Source organism: Platichthys flesus, chromosome 24 (assembly GCF_949316205.1).
Source record: "Platichthys flesus chromosome 24, fPlaFle2.1, whole genome shotgun sequence".
Taxonomy (NCBI): domain Eukaryota; kingdom Metazoa; phylum Chordata; class Actinopteri; order Pleuronectiformes; family Pleuronectidae; genus Platichthys; species Platichthys flesus.
In genome coordinates, this window is record NC_084968.1 from 12468047 (window position 1) to 12488995 (window position 20949).

At 43.2% G+C, this 20949-nt stretch overlaps 2 protein-coding genes across 3 annotated transcripts; both read right to left on the reverse strand.

Moving 5' to 3' along the window:
* Positions 1-5584: 5584 nt before the first annotated feature.
* rbm46 (RNA binding motif protein 46) lies at positions 5585-14446 on the reverse strand. 2 transcript variants are annotated; one of them, XM_062383561.1, is made up of 11 exons: positions 14378-14446; positions 13502-13654; positions 13142-13322; positions 12761-12917; positions 12489-12618; positions 11674-11744; positions 10340-10763; positions 9177-9376; positions 8837-8939; positions 6987-7218; positions 5585-6884 (listed from the first exon to the last, which is right to left on the reverse strand). In XM_062383561.1, the coding sequence occupies exons 1-10, from the start codon at positions 14394-14396 to the stop codon at positions 6989-6991; spliced, it is 1668 nt and encodes a 555-aa protein (XP_062239545.1). In that variant the 5' UTR covers positions 14397-14446; the 3' UTR covers positions 5585-6884; positions 6987-6988. The 2 variants fall into 2 exon arrangements, with proteins under 2 accessions (XP_062239545.1, XP_062239544.1); XM_062383560.1 differs by having other exon boundaries at positions 11647-11744.
* Positions 14447-15551: 1105 nt separating this feature from the next.
* On the reverse strand, positions 15552-19665 carry LOC133949663 (lecithin retinol acyltransferase-like). The gene is made up of 2 exons (XM_062383605.1): positions 18869-19665; positions 15552-16832 (listed from the first exon to the last, which is right to left on the reverse strand). The coding sequence occupies exons 1-2, from the start codon at positions 19415-19417 to the stop codon at positions 16680-16682; spliced, it is 702 nt and encodes a 233-aa protein (XP_062239589.1). The 5' UTR covers positions 19418-19665; the 3' UTR covers positions 15552-16679.
* Between the last annotated feature and the right edge of the window lie 1284 nt (positions 19666-20949).

The window sequence follows — 20949 nt, forward strand, 5'->3', positions numbered from 1 at the left end:
AAATGAGACAGATATTGATATTGACAGTGTCGAAGCAGCCGAGGTCATTCTTCTCACCGTGGTGGAATGATAGAGTTGTGGATTGTCCCACAACACACACACACACATTGTATTACTCGTATTTTATTTTAAATTGATATAATTTATTGTTCTTTGATTTGAATCTAAGCTGTTTTATGTCATAATTGTCACTGATTTCTCAGAGAATGATTGATGAATCTTGATGAAACATTTTTTAGAGGGTTGATATTTATGAGGATGAGACTTGATCAAAATAAAAACATGGATCTAGTAAATTCCGATGTGGTTTCATGAGGGGACAGTTGGACCTTGGTGGACGTATGAACTCTAGTTTACAGCCTGGTTTAATCCAGATGAAACTATTGATCCTGAACCTCTACTCAGGATATCTAAGCTTATTTTGTGGAGAGTTTTTATTTACAGTCTACGATTGAAACATTTGTGGAGATGAACTCTCGTGACTTTATTGATTATTTTCCCCTTGTGTCACCTCAAGGTCGACACAAGTTGTTTTTTAAACCTCCTCCTCTCTTCATATCCCACATGAGACAAGAAACTGTAAACACTTAGTTCCTGTGGACAGTTTTCTTTTTTGTCTGTTTCTCTGGAGCTTCGGTTTTGTTTTAAAATCTTTAAATCCTCTTTAGCACTAAACATATTCAAAGTTTCAAAGTCAAAACCCTTGGAGGAAATAAAACTCAAATATTCCAGTGCCTGTTATCGTGAGAATCACAGGGGGAACGACTGCGACCGCTGATTTATGAGTTTTAATAAAAGGCCAATAATATCAGCAGCACGTCAGCTTAATCTAATATGAATTCGTCCTTATGGATGAACACAGCAGACGCACTCTGGCAGCTGATAAATCCCTTCGCACCTTCTCTTCCTCCTACATTTTACAACAGTTACTATTTCAATTTCCCCTTCCACATCTGCCTCCTCTTCCTCATCTAGGATTTTCCGATCTTTCTTTGCCTGAATCTTCACAGAGAGTCACGGAGGTGGCGCTCATTATCTCGGTTTATTATTTTGCTCGTTTCAACTTCTATGCAACTTTGTTCCTCCTTCAGGGAAAAAGACGGGTCAGCCTTCATCTTCATCGGCACAGTTTGTTTTTCCCTCCAGAGAAGAAGAAGTGAAGCATCGGAGAAGCAAGCATCCAGGTGTCTGTTGTTGTTAAGCACCTGCTCAGACACCTGCACACACGGATAAGCATCAGCGACACAGACAAAAGGCCTCGCTCGACCTCCACTCTTCTCAGCAGAGGTCACCCTCTTCTCATCCATCTCCCCAAACTATCTGCAGACCGAAAATGAAACATCGTTCTGTCGTTCGCTCATTTGTTTTTCTGATTTATTGTTCACTCACCAGCTGCGGCAGGAACATTCCAGATGGACCACAAGGACAAAGATCTGCTGTGACTTCAAACTCAGTCTGCTTCAGTCGATAAACAGACTCTCTAACTTTAACTGAACAACATAGTATAAAATCACCAAGCTTCTGCTCCTACGAGAAACTACGGTGCCCCTTACGTGACAAAAACATGAACGCTGCACAGCCAGTGTTTGGTTCGTGGACTCTGAGTCTTTCTCCAGAGAGCATGTCCACTTTCCATTAACCTACAATTCAACTAGAGGGCACTCACGAGGCAGTCCTAAACGAATGGGAGTGCATGAAGCTAAACGGCTCAAATAATGACCACGTGTGTTTGATCACAGGTGGCAGGTCGGGTCTCGGGATGATGGTAACGGCTCCGTGCAGATTCGGATTTGACTTTGAGATAAGGGGCGGGGTCTGGTACAGAGCTCTGCGGGGGGGCTGGTTTGCAGAAACAGACCCGCGCAGGACTCTGAGTGCCACGTTTGAACTCATCCTCTCTGGATCATTAAAGTCTGAACCAGATTTTAATGAGTTTCCCCACAGAGATGAACTGGGGGGGGGGACGCCGCCGGCATTCATGAGGCCAGTGAAGTTCTGTTGTCGCATCCGTCACCGTTTCTCCTCCAGTCGTGTTTGTAATCGTGGGAACATTTTCCCTGAGATGAACGTTGAGCGGTCGGGGGACATTACTCTGTGTTGTCCTCTGCAGACGGTCCAATCCGAGCTGCGAGACACAGGAAGAGGATCCTGTAATGAGAATTTTTGCTTCATATTGTCTCCACCAGATGCGACGTCGAAAAAAACAATCGCTCTCCCTTCAAAGAGAACCGACGCAGATGAATAGAGCACAGACATTATTACCTCCACTGAGCAGGTTGTGTATTCACCTCTGTCTGTTTCCACAACACCTGGTGGAGATATGGAAGTGGGCCAGTAAGGACCCATTACATTTTGGCATAGATCTTAACAGTAAGATATGATTACTTCCAGTTTCACAGAAACGCTGAGGGGATTTGTGGCTGTGATCAAGTCGGGCTGAGAATCACTCTACATGTTCACTCTGGATTAATTGCAGGTCACGCTCAGATCAGCCGAAGCTCTCCTGCAGATGGAGATCCAGTTTAAGAGGGACACTGTTAAGGCATCGGAACAGAAAACGTTTCTGCTTCTGACAAATCTCCCAGTGTGAAACTCCTGCTTCAAAGCTCCGAATTCGAGCTCTATATCGGAACAAAGATCAGTGGTCGTCTCCTCCGGGACGGACGTCTCCAGGGGACGTCCAGGAGCTGTAGTAATTGGAAGAAATCGTCTGTGAGACGTCATTCCTGTGACGGTTTTTAATTTCCTAATCCCATGTGTCATAAGGTGTTTTTCTCATCGCGCTCACCTACTTCTGTTAAACCTGGAGGCTACAGAGGGTTTGGAAAACAAACTGGAACAAACTGGAGGCTTTGACGGAGAACACGTGTCCGGGGGACTCGTGAGATAAGGGCTCAGGACCTGAAGTGAAAACAACTTCTTCATTCACAACTCGAGCACATTTACAAAAATCGACTTAAGAGTAAGCCGAGGAAGAAATGAGAAAATAAGAGCCACAGAGGAAAGAAGGAGTGAGACTATTATTTTAGCCTGAGGATGAGAGGATGTTTGAAGAGGAAGAAACGAGGAAGATACCGGGCAAACAAATGAGGAGGATTTAGTTTCAGTCCTGACGGTGAATGTCTCTGAGGAGGGAGGAGGAAATGTTGAAGCTTTTTTCATCCATTCAATTTATAACTTTCTTTAAATTCATTGACATTAGAAACATCTGACGACTCTCGGGATCGTTACATCAGACGACGTTTCTGTTAACCTAAAAGTCGAAGTGGGAATACGAAACTAAGATCTTCTATTTCTCTAAATCTACTGCCGAATGGAGCAAAGGACCAAAGATCAAACCCAACATGAATCCACTCTGAGCCTCGTTCTTTGATTCCGTCTATTCATTTGAAAGACGGGAGGTGTGAGGCGTACGGAGAGACGCCTGACTGGAAACTGAACTCCCATCGCAGCGAGATGCAACAAATACAGACGGAGAAGACACAAATTAGGAGCAGGAGTGAAACAGTGGATGAATTGAAGCCCAGATTGTGTTTCTTCTGACAGAGCGTGCAGCTAATAGAGCAGAAGAAGTATAATGTGCAGTTGTGGAGTCGACAGTGTGGATTACACGCAGGATTAATTTTACATGTTCAACTGTGAGCATGTATTTGTTCCCTCCTGCTGATAATCAAAGAGCATTTCTTTCATTAGGGCAATATACAGATACATACAATAAGAAGTATCACTCTTCTTCTCCTCCTCCTCCCTCCTGCTGCTTCGGTCTATAATCCCATCTGTTTAACTTCTGCACCTCCCCCTCCGCCTTCCCCTGTCCTCCCTGCTGCTCAGCTCCACTCCTCCTCCTCGACTATTATCCTGATCAGTTTTCTCTCCTCCTCGTACTCGGTTTTCTCACAAATCATTTTCCATCTTCCCTCTTTTCTCTCTCTCCTTTGAAGTTTTTATGAGGGAGGAGGAGGAGAGGAAGGAGAGAGAGAACAAGTAATGAATTAACAAGCACTAGAATGAACTACCTGCTTGTTTATGAGGTCACAGCGACGTTGACCTTTGACATGCGACCACGAAAATCGTATATGTTCATCAAAAACATAATGACTCTTTAAGCAGGGCAAATCTTAAGAGATGTAAACGGATGAGGACAGGAAGAGAGGGGGATGGAAGCAGGAGGAGACGGAGGAGTGAAAATAACCTAACTGATCTTTTTGCTGCTGGAGGAAGTTAAATCTAAAATCCTTAAAAGTAAACACAGAGAAACACGATGGCGGCTGAGTCAGCAGGTTTCTTATCGAGCTAATGAGACCGAAGGAGAAAGGACACGAAAAAAAAGGTCTAATTGTGTTAAGTGAAGCAGCATCGCTTTAGAAAACTGCTGCTTCGTGTGGAAAATAGACAAAACCTCAGAGGAGCAGGAACGAGTCACACAGGGTCAGAGAGGTCGAGCTGAACAGAGACCGACAATAACCCAAACATTTAGAACCTCCATCAGAAACACTTCGGAGGGAATTTAAGGTTTTTATCCACTTTTCATGCAGCTCACATCCAAGAGTCAGACGAAAAGACAGATGTCCATCCAATGTCTTCAAAGATTAATGATGAATAAACAATCAGAGTCAGATGACAAACTCATTTTTGTGCAACTGGGGCCACACCCACATTCATCACATGAGAAAATGAGGCAGCGCTGGTATTTATGTTCAGACTAAACTTAGAAGTCTGAACCACACAGGGTATTCAAGACCTTCAAGGATATAAGAAAAGGACCCCCCCCACCACAGTCAGGCTAACAAATGTGCTTGTTTGTGATCTTTTGGGGGAAAAAAAAATTCACACACACACACACACACACACAAACACTCGCACACAGTTTAAAGAGCAATACATTTTTTCCCCATCAGCAACAAAAAAAATGTAACAGCACTTTGATGTCCCTGAAACATCACAGGGCGAAAAACAGCAACAAGATGCGGAATACACCTAGAAACTCTCTGTTCTCACCCTATCTCAGTCTCACACACAAAGACGTGCGCACACACAAACACAAACACACACTGCTCCAACAACAGGGCTGATTACAACAAAAGGTGTTGAGTTGTGAGCTCTGACAGGAGAGAAGCTGAGGTGGTGAACAGGGATTATAAACCTGAGTCAGAGCGATCACGAAAAAAAAAGACGAACTGCAGAAGAGAGGGATGAGGGAAGAATTCAAAAGAGAACAAGAACTCAAACTCAATCACAACCAGCCGGGTTTCATCCATTTCAAACTGAGGACATGTGAGGAGAGACAGGAAGCTTAAGTCAAACTGACTTGTTTCATTCACTGGAAACACTTGGCACAAAGTGACAAGAGACACAAATACTTATATAACACAACTTCTATAGTTAAAAGAGACAGAACTCAAAAAGGAAAGAAGTCAGAGAAACAGCAGGTGTGTTCTAAACATACGTCTATGAGAAAATGACTTGATTTCTCACTTTATAAAAGTCAGTAAACAGTTTCCTAAGGAGTTTATGTCTCAATCTCTGGTTTCAAATATTCTTCAATACACCTGATATTGTAAAATATGGTAAACGACACAGTGGCTGTAAATATATCAACAGAGTTAATGTTTTATTGCAGGACACTGAACACGCAAAAATTCACTTATTCTCATTTCCAAGGAGACACTTTTTACAGAAATTCTAGAAAACGTCGGAACATGAGTAAGAAGCAGTAAAACGTTGAAAAGAAAAAAATCACGCTATGATCCAAAGAGCCTGAATTCATAAGAACAAGAACGTCCGTCAGCTGCTCGGTCTGAACTTAGAGAATTGTTTGTCCTCGTTCTGCGTCTCCTTTGATCCGAGTTAAAACAGATCAATAAAAGATTCAACCTCGTCTCTTTGTGTTTCCAATGAATTTTAAATTAATCTTAAAAGAACTTTGAACATGAAGTGCCTCTGCTCTGTTTCTAATGTCTCTTCCTACAAAAAAGAAACCAACCACCTGGTTCATGTCCTCCTCTGCAGCTCTCACACATCAATTGGAAAATATTCATATCTATTCTGCTGGTTTAACTGAAGTGATATAGAATATTTATAAAAATGTTCATCTTCATTTTTAGAATTTTAATGTTTATAATTAATAGTGTACATTTTAAATAAATTCTCGGATTATGTATAAAATGGATGAATATGTTGGTCAGGTGTAAGAAAGAATTTAAAGAATACATGTAACTGGTAGGATTAGCAGATATTAACTCCTCTACAAACACGTTTCCTTTATCTCATTAACACAGAGACAATCAGTCTGTGAACTGGTCAGAAGAAGAAGATCCAACTCTGTCGTTGCCACTCGAACTGGATTCATGAACCTGAAATGTCGATTTTAATCTCAAAATGCGAAATGATATTTAAATGCTCGTCCTCTCATTTTTTCCCCTCTTGCCTGAACCTAATACTCGTCTGTAAAAATGTGAGATCTGTGTCCCTGCTGATGCATTGTGGGAAGACCGAGACAGCAGAGAGGAGGGGGAGGAGGCTGACATTTACCAGAGGTTGATACAAGTCGTTTACATCTGTTGGATTCGTATGTTTTCGTGGGATCTAAACAGTGTCAGAGATTGAGCGACTCATCACAGACTAAACATTATCCCTCGCTCCCGACAGTCGTCTCTGGGCAAGATACATCTTTTAAAACAGAGGCAGAAAAAACAAGCAGACGGAGGACGTGAACGCGTCTCTGAACATTTAAAGGTGAGAAGCGGCCGCTCTGAACGTCAGCCAGACTGAAACACAGCCTCAGGACATGTTTGGTGGTGTAGACATAAAAAAAGAGAGTCCTGCCTTTTCTCCTCGCTCCTCTGCTGATGAACACGGCCGACGCTCAGACCAGAAAAAACTTCCTGCAACAACATGACGCAGATTTATATTAAAAACTCCAATTGAAACACGTTGAAATGTGATTATCTACATTATATGAACCTTCCGTCCACTGCGTTTCTCACCGTCAGTAAAAAGGCGACGGGGGGTTGATGAAGAACCTCGGAGTCTGGGAGGCAGAGAAGGGTGGGGGTGGGGTAGAGAAGGGTGGGGGTGGGGCAGAGGGAGGCAGGCAGGAGGCGTAGGCCCTGCCATCGCCGGTCAGAAACCCCTGAGTGGTGGCAGAGGAGGCCCGGGCGGGCGGAGGAGAGGGGCTGCTTTGAGAATCACTGGAGGATTCGCTATGGAAAGACAATTCTGGAAGAGAAGGAGAGGATGAGGAGGGTGAGACAGAAAAACAACTGAGGTTAAAAAAAGTGATGGATAGAAAGAGAAGAAGAACCTGATGCATCGAAACAAAGGTCACATGACTTTAAATGTTTATGGAAGCAGGTGTATATGTCACATGTAGTAAATTGATAGCTTGACAAATATCCGAATCTGAGTCTTTGAATCTCACTCTTGAATCTGAGTCTTTCTCCTCACTTAAAGACAGAAAAGTGAGTGAGGGAAACAGTTTGTATTTTGTAGGTTGAGTTCCATCACTCCCTGATATTCCGTTCCCTGCGGCGCGGCAAGGGTGATAAAAAATGGATGCCGTGTTCGGCGTCTGATTAAAAGCGAGCACCACAGGGCGGACTTCCAGAGGCCCAGGCGCTCCCAGCGTCTTCACCACGTCTTGGGTCCAAACACAAACTATTTTTCATGGGTTGTGGTTTGGCTGGTGGCCGGCGCTTCAGACCGCAGGGACACAAACCTGCTTCCTGCGAGACAATTAAGGAAACCACTTTAGCTCAGCCTCATATTAATCATGTTTCTTCGGTCTCTGAGATGACCCACTTTCACTCCTGTATGGGGGTTCTTATTTCCTCTTCACACTCGTGCGATGACTTTTCTGAGTCCCACTCTAAAATGCACGGATGGTAAATTAACGCTGCACTTAAGCGCCGTCCCCAGGAGAAGCAGGTTCTTAACAATATTTCAGTCGGATGATACTTAAGACGAAAAAGCTGAGAAAAGACTCGACAGCTGTGGGTTAGAGGAAATGCATGATGGGTAATGGCAGTGTAAATGGTAGCAGGATTCTGTCTGTGACCTGACAATGGGGGGGATAAAATCTCCTCTTTAACTAAAAAACTAAAATGTCTGCATATAACCCCGACTCAATGCCGCAAAACAGAAGCTCAGAGAAACTGCAGGCTTTCCAGGAAATTCAAAATTATGGAAATCCCTAAGTGGGATGGATTCAGTGTGGAGCCTGCCGGGATCTAACAGCAACGCACGTCCGCAGTAACGCAGGAAAATCTCTTCTTCTGTCTTGCTCCTCTGCCAAGTCTCAGCTGGTTAAAACTTTATTCTGTCCCATATTTTTCTCTTCACGTCATCAAATATTAAAACCTTTTTAATCTCGGCTCATGAAAGCACAGCAGCTGCGACGTCGGGTTTGAGCGCAAACACACAGTGACGTGCTGCAGGTGTGAAGAGGAGAAACATGTGTGTTTTTCACGGTTTTACACAATTACAGGAGAAATCGTCTGAAGATATGCACCGTCCTCTTCATCACCTCCTCTACAGAAGGGGGCCAAATTATGTTCTGAAAGGACATAATTATTTTCTTACTAAGATGAAAAACCTTTTGACTCCCGTTCATTCAACATGTAAATTTGGCCACTATCAAATAAATTAAGAGACAAAATTAATTTGTTTAAAATCTGCAACACTCTGAAATCACTGTGGGTGTTTGCTTTGCTTTCATCTGTTCTTCTTCACATTGTAGCTTTTAACAATCGTCAGGCTCTCAGAACATATGAGACATGAACTGTCCATCAGAAGATTGTGAGTGTGTGTGTGTGTGTTTGTGTGTGTTGAAGAGTACCCAGGTTCCTCAGTGTGGTCTGTGCAGCTAATTCTTTGGCGTCATCCAGCAGCAAACACAGCTTGTCTGGGATGAAGCTGCTTTGTGTAGCTTGGATCACAACCTGCACACAAACATTTAATCTATTGTTTACTTACTTCACAAATTTGTTCTTTATTTTAAATTCCTGTCGAGCAAAGTGAAGCGAAAATGAGGAACGTGACGATGAGTGAAGCTGAAACAAATTAATCAAAACATTAAGACACAGTGAGGCGTCCTGACAATGGAATATCAAACCTCGTGCAAAACACACATACATCTCTGTGTCATCACTCACACCACACGAGGAGCAGTGTGGTACCTTGTAGAGCAGCAGCAGCTGTCCGTCCTTTCCCGGGGTGGAGAACAGGTGGTACTCAGGCTGCGACCAGCAGTTGCTGTGGCAGTAGAAGTCCAGGAGGCTGACAGCAGAGCTGATCTGACTCTGCTTCAGCGACAGCAGGCTGGTGGGGGAGAGGGGGGCGCCGGGAAAGACCGGGAACACGCACCTGTCCGGGTCACCTGAAAACACAACGACACAACCAGACGACGACAAACACAGGAGTCATTTCAGCGCTCGTTAGGTTTGACACGGTGAGGAACAGAAGGCTTGAAGATGCAGGAACCGGCCTCAGGTCAAACTTCTGATCAGACTCATGTCATCCATCTTTATTTACAGTGTATGTTTGCTATGGTTACAAATAGCATCAACACTACTCCAGAGTTTTACAGACTTGTGGAGATGCTCACTATCACGGATCATCTATATATACAGTCCTCACTTTCCTCTGTCCATCTCTCAGGGAGTCCCTCCCTCCTTCCCCCCCCCCCGGACTGACTCCCTCTTCCTCTCTCCCTCTCTCGTCACTGAGGTGACATTTTCCCTCTCATAAACATTTCACAGTCCATTTGCACAGAGTTAACTCTGAAACTTTTCTCATTTTCTGAAATGTCTGCGGGCGTCAGGAAACGGGCAGTATTGCTCCAACGGCAGATTTTTATCACAGCTGTGTCAATACAGTGATGGTGAGTCGTGCTCCGTGCTTAAAGAGAAACCACTGAGAACTCACAACGTTTGATTAAACAAGAGGATTCCACAGGCAGGAAAACACACAGACCAAATGTTGAATTCATTCTGACCTGAATTTTTTTCTTTGCCACAGGCTGAAACTTTATTTTAATTCAAGTTCTAAAAGTTTGGTCTGTTTTGGCAAGAAAGTGTCAGTAAAGTTAAACTGGAAACTAATTAATTAGAAAGTTTTGGTCCATGGGACTAAATGTCTCCTGGGTTATTTGTCTTATTATCATGAAACTAGTTCAGTGATGTTTCTATGCAGATGATTTGATGCAATTTAAATTTAGATGACTCGGCTGCTAAAAGTGAGAAAAGAGTCCTCACCCACACTGACCTCTCTGATGTGATTCTCTTTGGCAACTTTATGAGTGAGAATTTACATGAATTACCCATAACCCCCCCGTCCTCACCTCCTGCTGTTCCTGGGTATAAGGAATTCACCAGCTGAGGTGGCACGGACGCACGTCTTGGTGGAGAACACACATAATCGAGTTCTCCTTTCATCCCCTCATCGCTCCTGTGCAGCGCCACCATTCCTTCTCTTGCTCCTCCTCCTCTTACGTTGGTTTCCAGGTCCACTTTGCTGCAGAAACCACTGCTGGCCCCTTGCCTGTTTCTCATCCCCACTGGTTTGGACAGCCTCACCTCCACAGTGGCACCATCGATCAGGGCCCCGTTCATTGAGCTCAATGCGGCGATGGTGTCGTCGCGGTGGCGGTAGTGCACGAAGGCCTGATTACCGAACTTCCTGACAAACGCCACGGAGCCCGGTTTGAAGCTAGAGAACTCGTGAAAGAGCGTCTCTTCGGTGGTGCCCAGCATCAGGTTACGAACCTGCAGCAGAGAAACAAGAGCATGATCATCCACTAAACCCTCAGTTTTAAAGTCAGGAAATGTGTTTATGGTTTAGCTGCTATCATGGCAGCAAGACTACTGGTTTTCTTTACGCCACAGATGGACATGACAGAGCAGAGGACAGCGTCACTGTGTCAGTGATGCAGGAAAATGATCGAAGCACATAATGACTGAACCAACGCTGAAGGGTGCGATCGTTTAGGCAGATTACACGCACGCAAGCGCGCGCGCACACACACACACACACACACACACACACACACACACACACACACACACACACACACACACACACACACACACACACACACACACACACACACACACACACACACACACACACACACACACACACAGACAGACAGACAGAGCTGTGAGCTGATCTGAGGTTAGTATTGGTTGGCCTCGGTCTTACAGAGTAAAAGCCTTCACAGTAATTGATTCCCTTGAGGCTGAATAGCTCCACTGAGTCGTCTCCTGCTGTTTCACCTCTGATGTGAACAAGGCTGCTGAATATTTCACAGGCCTCTTCCTAAAACATCGCCCTCCGGCTGCAGGAGTCGAGAACACGAGCAGAGGGCCCGACGTTTTATCTGAGACGATCACTAAAAGATTCAAAGTTTTTACTCTGTGCTGTGAGGTGGATTTTCTAAAAGGTATAAATCCTCTTGTCTCGTTACTTTATGACCAATAAAGAAAGATGAGCGTAGCCCAGATTTTATGTGCACATATTCATAAAAGATATAAAATAACTTTTTAACATTTAACGACAGAGACCTGATTAATAAAATATAATCCGGCCACTAGTTGTCACTGTTAGACAGGCGTAATCAAATCTCCACACACACACAGGTGTACGTACATAGAGGACTTTATAGCGCTGCATCACCTCGTCGGCCACGTCCTTCTCAGGATCGGCCCAGTTCACATGGATGTTGTTACCCCACAGCTTATAGGCTCCTGTTAAACACAAAGTCAGGGCGGGGTCACAAGATTTAGTCGTGATGTCATCAAACTCCAAACGTGAATGAGCCGAGATTTTATTTAGGTAATAGAAAATCCCAAAAGGATGAAGATGATAAAGAGGAGGGGGAAGAAGAAGAAGAAGAAGAAGAAGAAGAAGAAGAAGAAGAACGTATAAAAGAAGACTGATAATGTCTCTACTTCATCTAAACAATATAGAGATGTCTGTAATTTATTTAAAAAAAGTTTGATTGCTCCATGAGTGAGAAAACTGGTGTTTAAAATGCTGTATTCCCATTGACTGCAATAGGTAACATGATGATAAAGTTCAAAACATTTTCAAAACTTCTGGTCTTGATGTAAAATGCTGAAATTGTTCACGTTGCATCTACAAAGTGACTTCAGACTGTCCTCCACAAATGACCCAGCCAAAATTTGTGGAGGACAGTCTGAAGATGCAGTGAAGTTAGTGTCAATTTTTCTTGTGGAAGGAGAAGAAGAAGAAGGAGTGGGAAGAAGATGAAGATAATATTCATTTATTTTTCTTCCTCTCTTTTTGAAATAGTTCTCTTTGTCTCGATTGAAGGAGGATTTATCACAACTGGTTTTAACTAAGTGTGGTGGTCTGCCCCCCTCTGCTGGACATAGAGAGGACCAGCAGGAGGAGTGTGTGTGTGTGTGTGTGTGACTGTCTGTTTGTGTGTGTGTGTGTGTAATAATAATATTAATATTAATACTGACCAGACCGCAGCTTCCTTCGGGCTATGGCTGCTGCTTTGTGAGATTCAAACTCAACAAAGGCAAACCCTCTGTTTCTATTCTCCTCAGTGGAACTGGGATACACGATGACGTCCACCACACCTTCCATCACCTGAACCCAACACACACACACAGAGAGAGTTGAAGTTATGAGAGATGGTCCCAAAAGACAAAAAAAAAAATTGAAATAATTGTGTCGGAGGTGAAAGCCACAGAAGGAGCGTGTTTCTGTAGCGTGTCCTCCTCGTGTTTACCTCCTTCATCTCGGCCATGATCTCTTCCTTCTTCTTGTCTTTGGGGATGGAGCCGATGAAGAGGCGGCAGTTGTTCAGACTCACGCACACGCCAATGAACTTTCCCGGCTTGATCTCGTGGTTGTCCAGCGTCTGGATGGCCCTCTGCGCTGATTCTCTGCACCACAACCAACATTCACCAACACTTAATAATCACAGTCAATCATTCGATACCCTCGACCCTGAAACACTCTCTGGCTTTTCAAACAAAAAGCAGCAGATATACTAGTAAAGTAGTATTGTGCCAATTCTTTGTCAGCATCATTATTTATCGGATATACAACAGAATCCTATTTGTGCTTTGTCATGATGAGTTGTGCCTGCGAGTCTGCTCTTTGTCACCTGTTGGCAAACATGACGAATGCGTAGCCGCGGTTCTGGCCGTTGAACTCCAACATGAGTCTGAGCTCGTAGACCTGGCCCACGCTCTCAAACAGAGGCAGCAGCTGGACCTCGTACACGTCCCTGGGAAGCTTCCCCACAAACACCTCGCAGCCACGTGGGGGGGGCGGTCCCTCCCAACCTGTACAGACACACACATATTTACACACATGCACAAAGCTGAGAACCTTCACGTCTTTAACAGGAGGATTGACAGAGACATCTTTGTGGATTGCGTTTTATTGAAGTTCATAGCTAATAACACAAACTTGGGAAGCAGATGTTCTGGCCCAGAGCTCATGACCTTCTCCACACACGTACCGAGAGGCGGTCCGCCGAACTTCCTCTGCCCGTTCACCTGCATGATGGTGCAGCCGGTCTGCTTCATCAGAGAGAACAGGGCCATCTCCTTGGTGCACGACTGCCCCCACTCGGCTCCGGGGTCTCCCTCCTGGTCAGAATCCCGATCTTCATCTGCACAGTGAAACAAAACAAGAAACTATCTGAAGGGAAACTACGACTCGGCAAAATAAAAATTCTACATATTACATTTGCTTTGTCTGAGTTTTGACTAGAAATTGAATTGCTAGTAATTTTAAGTACAATTCAACAGAAATAAACTATGACTATAGACTTTATATTATTTCTAAAACATGTATTTACGAAGTCCTTTATGGTTGGATTCATAAAGTGTATAAAGATAAAAAGCCATGACAGCTCCCCCTGTGGCTGGCTACAGTTCAGGTCATAAACCTCACCTCCTCCATGGTCGTAGATGGGACATGGATTAAATATATTAAAGTAGATAATAAATTGCTTTTTGATGATAATAATATATATTATTTTTATGGTGGCTTAACCAATTCAACTTAAAAAGTGAATCAAATGTCAGTGAATTTACCAACATGATAAGTTCTATATGAACATTTATCATTATTAGCTAACTCACCGGCTAATTCCAAATGCAAACTAAGCTAATGTTAGCTCTGCTGTCCGATGCTGCTAAGCTAGGAGCGATTAGCATAATTAGCAACACGAACCTTCACTTTCTAAACAGCAAGTGCAGCAGTTCATTCGGCGGTAACATTAGCACAAACTAGCACACATGCTACTATTAACTCGGCTAATGTTCGTTAGCCGCAGCTTTAGCTCAAACTTATCCGAATAGTTTTATCGATGTGAACTTTTAAAACTCACCTTTTCTGTCATTCGCCATTTTAGCACAAAACGTTTCTTCTTCTTCACTGAGTATGATTGACGTGAGCATGAGTGAGCCAATCAGTGCGAGGCATCTGCCTGCAGGCGGGACAACAGAGAGTTCCTCTAAAATCAAATAAATCAAAATAAAAGTAATTTTAATTTATAAAACAACGCAGACTAACAAAACAGATATAACATAATATAGAATAACAATATGATAAAGCCAAATTAATTTATGTGAAAAAAAAATAAAAGGACTCAAATACTAAAATCTTTATTTAATTACATAAAAAAATAAATTAAAGAAATTACAATATAGCTATTTGTCAGAAGCAGCTGGCTGGATGCACTACAGGTTATAACGCTATCTCCTCCAAGTTAGCAGACGGGACATGGACCAACCAAAGAAATCAAATGTTTTTTAAAGAATCTAGGTAGTTCTTATCACACTGATGTATATATTCAAGTGTTTTTATACGTACATTCATATATCATTCACATATAAATATATATACAAATGTTTCTGTATAAAAAAATAAAACAGTGCAGACTGATGCTGTTGAGTCACAAACCTCAGAACAACAGAGACGTCAGGATTTTAATTATTGAGCAGCTTCAGTTGTTTAATTTCTCAATTCAATCTGTTTCACAACAGCTTTGTTCCAGAGTAAACACACACACACACACACACACACACAGTCTCTCTCTCTTTCTCTCTCTCTCTATTTCTCTCTCTCGATGAACAGTCCAATTCTTTTACTTGAAATATAACTGTGAAACTTCTTAATTTTATCTGTGACATTAATACAATAATTAAATATAAAATATTATTTAATAAAAATGTGTTGATTTAAAGATTTTTCAGAGCATATATGTCAACTCTCAATTAAAACAGGTTCCATCTTCTTGTTTCATTTTAAAATGAAAGGTTTTTAAAGAAGAAATTTAAGCTTTAAATAAAGTCAATGTTCAGTCAGCAACAAACTGTCGCTATGGTTTGCTTGAGGCCTGCTGCTCTTGCTGACACCATGCACTACCAGCAGAGGGCAGCAGACACCAAAGTCCATATATTTTCCATATAACTGAATACTTAAAAAGACCTGATGGAGGAATCTAACAGTTAACAATCTAGAACTCTTAATCTCACCAAAATAAAACAACCCGACAGGTCTGCGTTGTCTCCGTTTCTTTTATTTACATAAACACGGTATAAAGGGTTACAGCATTGTAAAAAAAATACATTCTGTACAGAAGCTTGTGACTGTTATAAACAATCGGGTCAACAAATATATTTACAGATATTTACAAAAGAGCTTCAGGGACGGAAGGCAACAGTGTAAAGAAACATATTATTATAACTGTGGTGTACAGTCAAGATTTGTGTTTTTCTAACTTGATTTCAAGTTGTTCATGTTGAAAAACTGATGAGCCACAAACACTGAATAAAAGCCTCAAATTTTTCAAGAGCAAGACGGGGTTAAAGATCCCCAAACAGAAGATTCATGATTTTCTTTCAAGATTTCTTTCTCAGTCTTTTCAGGGTCAACAAACGTTTGTTATTTCATGTGTAGAAGACTGAGAATGATCGCTATTTCATTTAAAACATGAAAATTTAAGGTGGAATTAATGAACTGAACCAGTGATTATTTGAATGTTAAAACACAAACCAACGTCGAGGTTTCCCACAAACAAGAATCAAAACCTGAGGTGTACATTCATCCACCGCTTTAACTAGTCCTCGACATCTCCCACTTCATTGAGGTGGACGAACACGTCGTTATTTGTTTTTACAATAAACCCTTGACTTGTTTCAGCTTTTGACAAAACTAACAAACCTGATTTGACGAATCTGACGGCCAATCAGGCTGCGAAGATTCTGACATTATCCGGTTTCATGTGGCAGAAAAATCTGAAACATTTTTATAAAAAACTGTGAAAAAAAGGAAACTTAAATTTTCAGAAAGTTGATCTTTGGTCCGTTAAACGTCACAGTTTCAATTTGGGATATCCACGAAACTTACAGTCTTTAAAACTTTATAAAAATACCTCTTTGCCTTCTTTTATCTATCAGTCTAGTCCTGATGGATAATGCTGCTAATGTGAATTGCTAGTTTCTTCCTCTGCTGTTAATTCTAAGCAAATAGAGATGTTAATAAAGTTCATGTGCAGCAGAAACAAAGAGCTACAAGTGGATTTAGTGTCTGTCACTACCGAGTTATTCACTTGGAGGAGATCGTTTGCAGACGACTCCGTCCTCTCTGTCGGAGGATGGGCCTCTTTCCGTGGTGACCTGAAGTTTCTAACTGGCCATCCACAGGGTGAAGGGGATGACGAGGGTGGGCAGGGCCGTGCTGAAGGTTATCCCCAAACACACCATGGACAGGAGGCCGAGCAGAGCCGTCAGGAGGACGTTACGCTGGGCCAGGATCAGCAGCTTCAGCCACTCACAGAACTGGAGAGAGGAGAAATAAAATAAAAATTATTAACTATCCATACTTTTTATTTATCAAGAAAACAAACTTGAACGTACTTTTTATAGATTAAAAAATGTAAAATACATGTGATAAACTTTGACTGAGGAGACGTGATGTCTGGTGAAGTAGCAAGAAAACAATTGAGCTGTTGTTGAGTTGACTGTGGGGCCCCTGAGGCCCCTGAGGCCCCTGTTAAAGCTCCTGTTGGCCCCTGCCCCCTCCCTGTAATGATCCGGTAGAAGGCTGACGGCGGCATGTCGACAGGTCAAATGTTTACGTTCAAAATGACAGGAAGTGAAACTCGATCGGGGGAAAGTCTTTCTGTCGCACTTAAAAAAAAAAAGGCCTGAACGAAACCAGACGCTGAACAGAGGTGGAGCCGATTTAAATCAATAGAACAGACACTTTTTATTTGTTATATATTAAAATAAGTTCTGCAATGTGATTAAGAACATTTTAAATATTCTACTGGAACAAGATCAACTTGTGCGTGATGAGGTCAATTTATCGAAAGACAGCAACAAAGCAAAATGTTAAAGAAAATACATCTAACGTCCACGTAATGGAATAAAAAAAAAGCTTTTCAACACTCTCTGAAGTTGTGCTTCTGGTTTTCAAATCAAAATCAATCGCAGCTTATTATACGTGTTAAAAAAAACTTTGTTATCCTTCCAGTTTTTGTGGATCCTGGAAGCTCGATTCAGGAAATGTCTTCTATAGAAACTAAATGATACATGAGAAACAGAAGCCCTCCTTCATCTTCATCATCATCATCATCATGGCTGTCGGCAGCCTGCCGCCGCTGCAGCTCATTGGCTCCTGGCAGACGGCACCAGTCTGAATGCAGCTCTTGTTCTCGGGACTTTTCCGAACAGCGACGCACATTTTCCTCTCGTTTAAAAAAAAAACAGCCTCACAAACTCAAACACCTCAAAGCTGAAGTGAGAGAGACGAAGACGAAGCTGGGGTTTTCTGTTTTTAACCTTTAACCTCTCAGATCAGATATTTGAGTTTCTACTTCATTAAAACATGTTGTTAGATTAACAACATCAATGATCCTGAGTTATTTTAGTTCATACGCAGTTGTTTAAGTCCAGTGGTTCTCAACCCGAGGGTCGAGGACGTTCAAAGGGTCACAAGACACATGTGAATGGTCGTCATCATGGGAAATACTGGATTTTCACTTTTAATGAAAGAGGCTGGTCTAATAGAACCGCTACAACTGGGAACATAACATCCCAGCGCAAAACTACAACCGGAACCACAATACACCAGGACAGAACTACAACTGAGCACCTCAGAAGTGTAACAGAACACAATAGAACCTAGACAGAACCAGGAAAGTAGAACAACCACATCAGAACCATGATGGAACCACAAGAGTTCACAAACAACTGGTGAGGTGATGAAGTGATGAAGGGGAAGATGGTGATGAAGGAGAAGAAGTGGTGAAGTGATAAATGTGATGAAGTTAATGAAGTGATCAAGTAATAAAGTGATGAAGTTGATGAAATGATGAAGCTGATGAAGGTGATGAAGTCAAGTGATGAAGGTGATGAAGACAAGTGATGAAGCTGATGAAAGTGATGGAGACAAGTGATGAAGTTGAAGAAGGTGATGAAGTCAAGTGATGAAGCTGATGAAGGTGATGAAGACAAGTGATGAAGTTGAAGAAGGTGATAAAGTTGAGGAAGGTGATGAAGTGAGGTGATGAAGGTGATGAAGAATAGTGATGAAGTTGAAGAAGGTGATGAAGGTGATGAAGTCAAGTGATTAAGTTGATGAAGACAAGTGATGAAGACAGGTGATGAAGCTGATGAATGTGATGAAGTGAAGTGATGAAGGTGATGAAGAATAGTGATGAAGTTGAAGAAGGTGATGAAGGTGATGAAGTCAAGTGATGAAGTTGATGAAGGTGATGAAGGTGATGAAGTGAAGTGATGAAGCTGATGAAGTGATGAAGCTGATGAAGTGATGAAGTGATGAAGCTGATGAAGGTGATGAAGGGACTCACCTGGTCAGTCTGCAGGCTCTGCGCGCTCCCGTAGCGGCAGTGCGTGACGAAGTGCTCGCAGTTGTTCCAGAGGAGGCTGTAGGACACGGAGCCGAGCATCAGCTCCGCCCGCTGGGCCACCTCCTCCCCGGGTAGCGGGCTGCGGAGCACCGCCCGGTCCATGGCGTTCAGCCGGATCACGGCTCCGTACGCGAAGTCCTCCACCAGGTCCACGCGCACGGAGGCGCGCTTGGAGAGGACCCCGAGCAGCAGCCGCGTGTTCGTCACCATCTCCTGGATCTGCCGCCGCTCCGCCGTCAGCACCGGCAGGATGTCTGGGATCATGTGTGCCACCCGGTTCTCGCCCAGGTAGATGCCGAAGTGGGTGAAGAGGGTCCGCGGCACCTCCAGCAGGTCTCCCCGCTGGAACCTGTGCGGAGGAGCGGCAGGCTGCGGCGGAGCGTCGTCCCGCTCACAGCGGCCGGTGAGCGGCGTCTGCAGACGGGAGGAGAGCTTGATGTGAGCCAGGAGGAAGAGTTTCTCCAGGAGGAAGGTGAGGGTGTCCAACATGTCTGCAGCGGAGAGGAAGATCACACTGAGGACCAGAGTCTGTCCTGCTCCTAACTTCTCCTCCTCCTCTTCCTCACACGTCCCTGCAGGAGGACGAGCCCGTGACGTCACACACACACACACACACACACAAACTTTGTAATGTTAAAAACCACAGGGCTCGTTCTTCTGCAGAACTTTACTGATGAAGATGAAGATGAAGATGGTGAAGACACATTGTTTACTTTGGGAGTCTCGACATGAACTGTTTTATAAACTGAACCAGTACAAATAAAGTTTTTCTCCAACCCTCAGGGGATTTAGTTTAGTTAAGTTTATCTTAAGTTTCAGCAGAACTGGAGCAGGAGAACGTTCAGTGACGTGTGTGTGGGGGGAGGGGGGGGGGCATGGGAGATTCCACTGTGTCAATGACTCATGAGCAGATGATTCGTTTCTGTGGTTAAAGAACAATAACTGAATAAAGATGGACGGCGTGTCTCCACTTCCTCCATAAATGAAGCCAAAATACCTCAAAGACGACCACTGCCATCTTGTGGTGACGACGATAGGACAATTCCATCTTTACTCGCAGTCAGTGATCGAGGTTCAAGCGTCTCAATGTCGCTGGAGGCCGCAGCCCCACTGAGGTCAGTTACTTATTCATCATTCTTCTACTTTTCACCCTCTGAAGAGAAGGGGACTTTTGGGATTAAGGGAAGCTTATGGAAATAGACACACACACAAACTCCCACAGACACACACACACACACTCACTCCCTGCTGAGTGATGCTGAATGACTGGTTGGAGGAGATTTGGCAGCTGAATGTGTTGATGTGACCCCAACTGAGCTGCAGTGTAAAGGTGAATGGAGATGAGTGACGGCTGAGTGTGAGTGTGTGTGTGTGTGTTGTGTGGATTACCCTGCATGGTGTTAATGCTCTCCAGCAGTGTGGGCAGGATCTGTAAACCAGTATCATCATCATCATACTACCAACAAAAACTGTATCAGTATCGTTTTCTCATGTGACACCTCCGATTTTTTCCCACGCTGGATTCAAATCTTCCATAGAAGTAAAAACATGAAATGTTCAACCTCCACGATGCTTAAACAGGACCAAAGGGTTTGGTCTACCTGTACTTGACTCGAATTGGTTTGTAGACGTGCTTTAGCTAAAGTTAGTCACCAGGGAGTTTGTTCATTGTTGTGATGTCTTTGTGAAAGATGCTGACTCTCAGTCTGGTGACAAATTAAAGATGAGTTCACACGAGAAGACGACGGCTTTTGTGAGACAGCGAAGACGCCTAAAGAGAAATAAGAAAAAAGAAAAGTGATGGATGATAAGTAATTTATCTCCTTTTGTCCACCATGACAGAGACAGACATAGAGCGAGAGACAGAGAGGGATTGTGATTGTGTTGTCTTACCTCTGTCAGTCCGAGCTGCACAAAGACGACAACATCCTGACAAATGGTTTCAAGGACGACCTGAAGACTAATGAACACACACACACACACACACACACACACACACACACACACACACACACACACAC

Bases quoted from the DNA above. Each gene is read 5' to 3' on its own strand.
- rbm46 (XM_062383560.1), bottom strand. The intron at 9,377-10,339 runs GTGAGGACGGGG...TTGTGTTTTCAG, and splicing joins ATACCCAGGAACAGCAGGAG to GTGACCCGGACAGGTGCGTG. The intron at 8,940-9,176 runs GTACCACACTGC...GTTTGTGTGCAG, and splicing joins AGCTGCTGCTGCTCTACAAG to GTTGTGATCCAAGCTACACA.
- LOC133949663 (XM_062383605.1), bottom strand. From the start codon at position 19,417: ATGTTGGACACCCTCACCTTCCTCCTGGAGAAACTCTTCCTCCTGGCT. The intron at 16,833-18,868 runs GTGAGTCCCTTC...TCCTCTCTCCAG, and splicing joins AGAGCCTGCAGACTGACCAG to TTCTGTGAGTGGCTGAAGCT.